At 43.2% G+C, this 8,158-nt stretch overlaps 1 protein-coding gene across 1 annotated transcript; it reads right to left on the bottom strand.

Moving 5' to 3' along the window:
- Positions 1-345: 345 nt before the first annotated feature.
- SPPL2C (signal peptide peptidase like 2C) lies at positions 346-2,612 on the bottom strand. The gene has a single exon (XM_074220606.1). It carries the CDS (start codon positions 2,537-2,539, stop codon positions 497-499), a length of 2,043 nt encoding a protein of 680 aa, XP_074076707.1. The 5' UTR covers positions 2,540-2,612; the 3' UTR covers positions 346-496.
- Positions 2,613-8,158: the final 5,546 nt, after the last annotated feature.

Here is an 8,158-nt window from a genome sequence, read left to right as displayed (position 1 = left end):
TTTAACATCTTCAGTTTCCTCACTTGTAAATGGGTATGTGTGTGTAACAATAAAATATACCTCATAAGAGATATGAGGAGTGAATGGGATAAATTTCATGTGTGTTGCTTTGGAAATCTTAAAGTGCTATTCAAATGATTATTTCACTGCTTTTATAACTGAGAATTGTAAAGGGCTGTTCAAGGGATCCAAGAAATCTGGGAAATGGTTCTGGCTTTTCAGAGCCAAGGTTCATAGAAGGCTGCTCTGAAACCTTTTGTACCCCAATCCCATGTTCCAGGAACTTCATGTGGGGGTGCTATTCAGTGATTTCTAGGTCCTTAAAAGAAACCAAAGACAATAGACTTTCTTGTCAGGTGGGTAATGAACCTCTTTAATGCCTCGATTTCCTGATGCCACGCATGGCTTTGCTCTGTGATATTCCGCCATACCCCTCCTCCAAAGGCAGAATGAGTGGGAGCCTGGGAGGATGGCTAAGGGGTGGTTGATTCCCAGTTTAGAGTGAGGCCTCGGCTGACAGGCTCTTCTTTACCTTTAAACCCTTTCTTTTGTGGAGCCCTGTCCAGACAGCAGTACCCTCCGGGAATTTGTTTAATGTCACGTTGTGTGTTTCCAGAGTCCCTGGCTCTTCCTCAGACTCAGTTGGAAGAATGTTTATCTCTTCGGGGTCCAGGGTGGCATCACTCCAACCCTCAGAGCTATCACTGAGGCAGCATGGGCTGTTGTTGCCTTCATCCTCAGCTGGCAGGATGGTGGTCTCTGATTGCCCACTGAGGCTGCTTTCTGAGAGGTTGGTCCCCTCACCTGTTGCCCCCTTGTTCTCCACAATGGGCTGGACATCAGGATCTTCATCTGGCTTCTGTTCTGACAGTGGAGCTAATTCTTCAATCCTCCCCCTAATGCTAGGGGAAGGAGTCAACCGGATGACAATATGGGTAGGGGGCTTAACAAAGCCCTGACCAGTCCAAAAGAGGGCAAGCTCCTGGCGATAGAAAGCAACCACAAGACTGGTGATGAGGGTACATGACACCAAGTAGAGTAGTGCTGGCTGGCCCATCTGCATGAGAATCATGGCAAGAAAAGTAACTAATAGACCCACAGCATAGGCCAAAGTACAGGCCATGTAATAAACTCGGGAAGAGTGCACCTGGATGTCAAAACGGTGGCAATAGGCCACCAGGAAGCCAGGCACCACAATGTCCCCAAAGCCAAGGATGGAGAATGGCCGGTCACAGAGAGTCAGAGGGGAAAAGCTGAGACGTGGAACTTTCAGCACCATGGGCAATTTTTCATGACTAGTAGAATCTGAGGGACCAGAGGCCACTTCCACCATGATGCTTTCGCCAGTCCTGGTGAGGAATGGGGTGATGAAGACAAAGAAAACATCAAAGGCCAGCAGAGCCAGTAGGAAGGAAGCACAGCTACGCAATGTGGGCAGCCTTACACGGCGGAGCACAAAGAGGCAATAGGCCACACCTAGTGTGTCTTGTAGAAGCCAGGCCCAGCGTTCCTCATTACGAAAGACCATCCAGATTGCTGTGATGGAGGTGCATAGGCAGGCTAACAGAATAAGGGACAGCTGCAGGTAGGTTTGCAGACCTGGCAGGAGGAGCTGGCAACGTCCCAGGGGCAGGCGGCGAGCCAGGGGAGCCAGGCAGCTGTAGAGGCCGGTGCCAGCTCCCAGTCCAAAGATGCCAATCATAATGTAGACGAAACAGTCATAGAAGAAATATAGCAACAGCATGATGGAACAGGACATGAGGACCACTGCGCCCGTCATTGCTGGTGTGAAGTCCACTGGCTCCTCATCGTCATCATCTTCTTCAGCCACCCCTTCGGCTTCCTCACTCACACTGGTCCCTCTTATCCGACGCTCCCGGCACCGTTGGAGCCTCTCAGCCTCACTCAGACCAGCCCAGTAGCCACCCAGGGCCACAGTGCCAACAGCCAGGATGAAAATAATCACCATGTTATAGTCAAGGACAGGTTCTGGAGGCACATACATGGCCACCCGAATGATGGCCCCACCATGGGCCTGGGTCAAGATATCCAACATATCATCATAGCGGAGTATGGCCACTGGGATGGTTAGATCAGGGAGTGACGTGTGGCTCTGGTAGGTCGCTGGAACTGGGGTGGTGTCTGAACACTGGAGGCCACCAGCACGGCTAACAATGAGAAGCCCATGAGCACCCTGATCTTGAGCCAGGCGACCCTTGGCATAGAAGCTGCAGTTCCCCCGTAAAACCATGGTGGTGGTTTTGCTCAGTGGTTTCTGGGGGCTGGAGCCTTGGAGGTAAGACTGGTGGATGTTCTCACTGGGGCACCAGGGTGCTTTGGTGCCATCATGCAGGGGCAGCAGAGGGGCATGGTGGAGGTCCCGAGGCAAGGTGACATACTCAGAACTGAAGAGGGCACAGTAGTCTTTGCTACCCTTCTTTTCCGATACCACATGGACCACGCCATACTCTCCGTGGGTTGGAGTACCCACGTGGAGTAGGAGGAGGATGAAGGGGAGGAAGAGGTCCAGAGCTCGCATCCTCCCCAGCCACCTGCTTCAGTGTCCTGCAGGCCTGAGTTGTCTTGTGAGTGGGCTTTACCCCACAACACATCTTGCCTGCCCTCAATTGCCCCATAGAGGGGGAGCACCCCTCCCCTCCCTGTCACAGAGCAAGGTCCCTGGAAACAAGAGTCCCGCCCACTTCATCATAAAACACTGGGATGTGGGCCTCCTGGTAGCTCCTCTTCCCTCATAAATGCCTAATACCCTCCAACTCACAGTTTGCCCCAAATTCAGAGACCTTATAGTCTCACATTCTTTGACTAATACTTTAGGACTGATGTGGAACAGGTGCTGGGCTTGGTCTCAGAGAGGGCTGACATCTCAGAGAGTATGGCATTACTTAAAGAGACCAAGACAAGGACTAGAAATCAAGAAATCTGGTTTCTATTTCTGACTCTCCTATTAAATAAGCCCAAATGGCCTCAAAAAATCCATTGCCCTGCTCTGGACTCAAGTAAGAGGAGGACATTGGACTCAATGGTCTCCCAGGTTCCTCCCAATTCTGACATTCTGTCAAATAATCATGAGTCAGAGTTGTCCGTTCCATTTTCCTAGTCAGTCACAGTCATATCTATCCACAGTCAGTACTCTTGGAATCAGGGAGATCTGAGTTCCAGTGTTGCCTCCTGCTACCTACTAGTTGAGTAACCTTCCAGTCACTTCTGGGTGAGTGCACCTGGATCCTTTGGATTGTCCTTGAACTTCAATTTCCTTATCTGTAGAATGGAAATTGTAAGAGCAGAAAATTGTTGAATCAAATGAAATGATACTTTCCATAGGTTATTATAATGATGATGATGTATCAATAAATGGTCAAAGTCTTCATATATTATTTTTAAGTCATGGGAACTTTTCTTTTAGAAAGATTTTATTTTGAGTTTTACAAATTTTCCCCATTCTTACTTCCCTCCCCCACCTCCCACAGAAGGCATTCTGTTAGTCTTTACATTGTTTCCATGGTGTACATTGATCTCAGTTAAATGTTATGAGAGAGAAATTATATCCTTAAAGAAGAAAAATAAAGTATAAGAGATAGCAAAATTATATAAGATAACAGTTTTTTTTTCTAAATTGAAGGTAATAGTCTTTGGTCTTTGTTCAAACTCCACAATTCTTTCTCTGGATACAGATGGTATTCTCCATTGCAGACAGCCCAAAATTGTCCCTGATTATTGCACTGAAGGAGTGAACAAGTCCATCAAGGTTGATCATTGCCCCCATGTTGCTGTTAGGTTATACAATGTTTTTCTTGTTCTGCTCATCTCACTCAGCATCACTTCATGCATATCCTTCCAGGCTTCCCTGAATTCCTTCCAGGCTTCCCTGAACATGGGAACTTTTGATAACTGCTCCACCCCATCTCTCCTTTCTGGTCTTCCCCACCTGTTTTTCATCTGCTCCTTATCCTAGGCAGTTTTCCCAAGAGTGTTCTCCCCCCGCCCCCCCCCCCCCAACATGGCCAAGACCAAAGAATATACCATATATATATATATATATATATATATATATATATATATATATATATATATATATATATCTATATCTATATATATATCCCTGTAGCCCATGTGTATGATTTCCTAAGTCAGGTTTGACTCTTGTCTCTAAAATACAAATCACTTTATGATTTTCCCTCCCCCATCTTCCCTTTGTCTCTAAAGATAGCCCAGAGTTAGGGGAAGAAGATGCTTAGGACCAGATATCTAGGAGTCCTCAAAGTCTCTACAAGGAATGGCTTGAGGAGGTCAAGGACCAAACTTGCTTCAGAGCAAAGATGGGCTTTTATTGGGAGTAGGGGGTCTTGTCAATAAGACTTGCTGGAGTCCTTTGAGAACTCCATTATTCTACTCCAAGAAACAATGTTTAGAGAAAGTTGGAGCAAGTTTTAGAGGGACTCATAAGCAATAACTTCCAAAAATTAAGTGGGTTTCTCCTTAAGGAAGAGATTTCGCTGACAATTAAGGGGGTCAAGAGGAAGCTGGAAAATTACCTGTCAAGGATGGTAGAGGAGATTTCTATACATCTAAACTTATGGGGGTTATCTAAATTTCGGTCATTTAGACCTCTGACATCTCTGCAGCTTGAAAAATGGAAGTGGTGGGAATGGCTGCTGGGAACTAAAAGGAATCCTCTTTGAGGGATTCTTAGCAATGATAAATCTCAGGAATCCTGATTTCCCAACAGGAGTTGCTAGCCCTTTTCTTCCCCAACCCTGCCCTTCCCATTTCAAATCCTTAAAGTGGTGAAAGAAGTGTCAAAACAGTCTAATATCAGTTTCTACCGGGGAATGAAGGTGACCTGGAGCTTTAAAGAGCAGGGGAGCCCTGTGTTGAATAATAAATATTTGTTGATTATTGAATGGTGAATGCTGAGTTCTGCCCCCCAGCAAGTCATGCTCTATCAGTTATGTTATTATATTCACTGCACCAGACTGATTACATCCTGTGGTTGTCTGACTCCAAGTTTCTCTCCCTTCTCTCTCTCTCTCTCTCTCTCTCTCTCTCTCTCTCTCTCTCTCTCTCTCTCTCTCCCTTTCTCCTCCTCTCCACTGTCTTTCTCTCCTCTCCCTCTCCCTCCCTTTCTCTCTCTCCTCTTTTTCCTTTCTCCCCCTCCCTTCTCCCTCATCCCCACCCCCATTTTCTTCCTCAAAAATGTACCTATTTAATATGAATAGGATTGCATTTAAATTAATTTCGATTCAATAATTTAAAAAAATTTTGCAAAGCTATCCAGTTCATTGTGGATAAAAATACCCCAAGGTGTTTGTTGCCAAAAGAAAACAGTGAAACCAAAGACTTGGCACATGCTTGTGCTCAGGGAGGAGTGGAGAGCCAATCTGCCTTCTTGAGTCCCTTCCCCCATCAGGTCCAATATCTAGGAGGGAGCTTTGTGTTTTGAAGAATTAACTATCCTTCCTACCCTCCTCCCATCATCACATATAAGAGTCAAGAGTATGACGGAGATGGTGGTGGCTACCTGGGGCCCCTGAGAGCCTTCTATAAACCCGAGAATAGCCATGGGGAGGACATAAGAGAAGTTTGTGACTATCGTTGACATAACAGTGTCATTTCCATTGGAGGAAAGAGGTAAACTGAGGGTCTAAGTAGAGATGAAAGGATTTCTCATAACACTAGCTCACACACACACACATATAATGTTTCATAGCAGAATATTACTTCTCAGAGTGGGGATAGTTTTATTTGTGTTTTTTCCTACCCAGCACCTAGCACAGTGCCTGCCAATGTTTAATCAAGGCTTGTTGAGTTGGATTATAATTTGCAAAGTGTTTTTTACAAATATGTCATTTGAGTAAAAAATTCTTCGAGATTACCCAAGTACTGTTGTAGCCAGGTGTCAGAGTTGTTTGTTTATGGTGGAAAAATTCACCTGCCAGTCCTCTAAAAGAAGGAAGGAGAGCTCCCTCCCTTCTTTGACCCCTACCCTTGGAATGTGGGTATTCTTGTCCAGTCACTTTTTCTCCTCCCACTAGGCAGGATCTACTTTCTAAAGTCAGGACTCTTATACCCCTAAAAAAGAAAATTCTCTGTGCATGCAGAAGGGAGAAAACAAGGAAGAAAACAATGTGACTTACCAGTGCCAAGTCATATTCTAGAACTCTTCCCCTAGCCAAATTACTGTCTCCTACTCTCCTCTCACACTTGTACATTCTTCCCTCTTTCAATAGATTGTTCTTCTGCAATAAAACTGCATGCTCTTTGATTCAATAATATTACTGAATAGATAGGTCTGTATTCCAAAAAGATCACAAAAAGGGGAAAAGGTCCACATGTACAAGATATTTGATACAACACTTTTTTGTGATGGGAAAGAATTGGATATTGAGAGGATGCCCATCAATTGGGGGAATGACTGAATAAGTTATAGAATATGAATATAATAGAATATTATTGCTCTTTAAGAAACAATAAGCAGGCAAATTTCAGAAAGAAACTTAGAAATACATGAACTGATGCTGAATAAAGTGAGCAGAACCAGGAGAAGATTGTACATCTTAATAGTAAGCAATACTGTATAATGATCAACTATGATGAACTTAGCTCTTCTCTGCAATAGAGTAATCAAAGACAATTTTAAAAGACCTGTGATGGAAAATGCCATCCACATCCAGAGAAAGAGCTATGAAATCTGAGTGCAGACCAAAGTATACTATTTTCACCTTTTTAATTTTGATTTTTGCTTTTCCCTTCTCATGATTTTTCCCTCTTTGTTCTAATTCTTCTTTAACAGCATGACTAATATGGAAATATGTGTAATATTACTGTATATGTATAAACTATATCAGACTACTTGCTATGCTAGGGTGGTGGGGAAAGAAACTTTACAAAAAATGAATGTTGAAAATTATCTCTACATTTAATTGGAAAAATAAAAAAATCAATAGATTTGTTTATTTGAGACTATATCTCCCAGAATTTGTTGTTTATTTGAGACTATATATCCCAAACTTGTTGCTTATTTGAGATTATATCTCCCAAAAACCCTTTCAACTGAGCATTGGACATTGCTTTTGTTTGAAAAAACTGATCTTCAGTTGATTCATAATACTATCATCCCCATTCTGACAGTTCGAAAAACTAAGACCCAGTTTTGGTTAAGGGATTTTAAAGATATTATCTTTTTTAGTTCTTTCTTTTTACAGGTGAAGAAACTGAAACCCACTAAGGGCATAAGGGGGAACTATAATGGGAACAAGTGCAAACTAGGAACTTTGTTTCCCATTATCCAGTTCTGTATCAGAGATCCAGGTGGAAGACTAAGAAAGAGACCTATGCTGCGGAGTAGCGTTCCCCCAGGTGGGATATTGAGAAAGGAGAAAGTTTAGAGTGCAGCTACTGGTGTAGCTCAGACCCCAAACCAGAGCAGTATTTAGCTTGGAGGAATAATCAATATGGAAATTCCAGACAACATGAGAATCCATAATTCTGCCACTCTAAACCAAAAGATGCTTCAGTTGACTGATAGAAGTAGAATCTAGCACCAGTCTATTCCTGCACATATTCAACCCAGGTCAAGAATTTGCAAAACTCAGACTGAAGGTGGGGGCAGCAGATAGAATTTGCCCTGGATCAAATCCCACTGACAACTTTCAGGTTTCCAGGATGTTCTTGAGATCCTTGAATAGTATAACACTCAATATCCCAAGAAAGCTATAAATGCAACAGCCTAGATCTTCCCTCCAGAAGTGCTATAGAACCCAGCCCTAATATCAGGTCTGAAGTTAGGAAATGGGCTAGAAGAATAGGCAAACAGAAATAGGACCTTACCATAATTACTAATAATGGTGAAAAAGACACTCAATATACAAATACAAAAAGAATGACTCTAAAACATTTAAAAGCAGTGGCTCAGAGACAAGAATGACTGACATAAACTCATGAAAGAGATGAAACAAGAGTTTTTTAAAAAAAATGTTATAAATGTTTTTATACATGGAACGAGAGAGCTTGAGGAAAATTAGAAAAGACATGAGAGATATAGAAGGAAGAATTGGAAAGGGAATTAGCATCTTGGTACAAGGGGTACAGAACCTTGCCCAAGAAACAAACTCCCTGAAAATTAGAATTGGACCAAATA

The sequence above is a fragment of the Macrotis lagotis genome, chromosome 2 (genome assembly GCF_037893015.1).
Source record: "Macrotis lagotis isolate mMagLag1 chromosome 2, bilby.v1.9.chrom.fasta, whole genome shotgun sequence".
NCBI classification, from domain to species: domain Eukaryota; kingdom Metazoa; phylum Chordata; class Mammalia; order Peramelemorphia; family Peramelidae; genus Macrotis; species Macrotis lagotis.
Note: the sequence above shows the minus strand (reverse complement) of the source record. Positions and strands in the feature narration are given on the sequence as shown.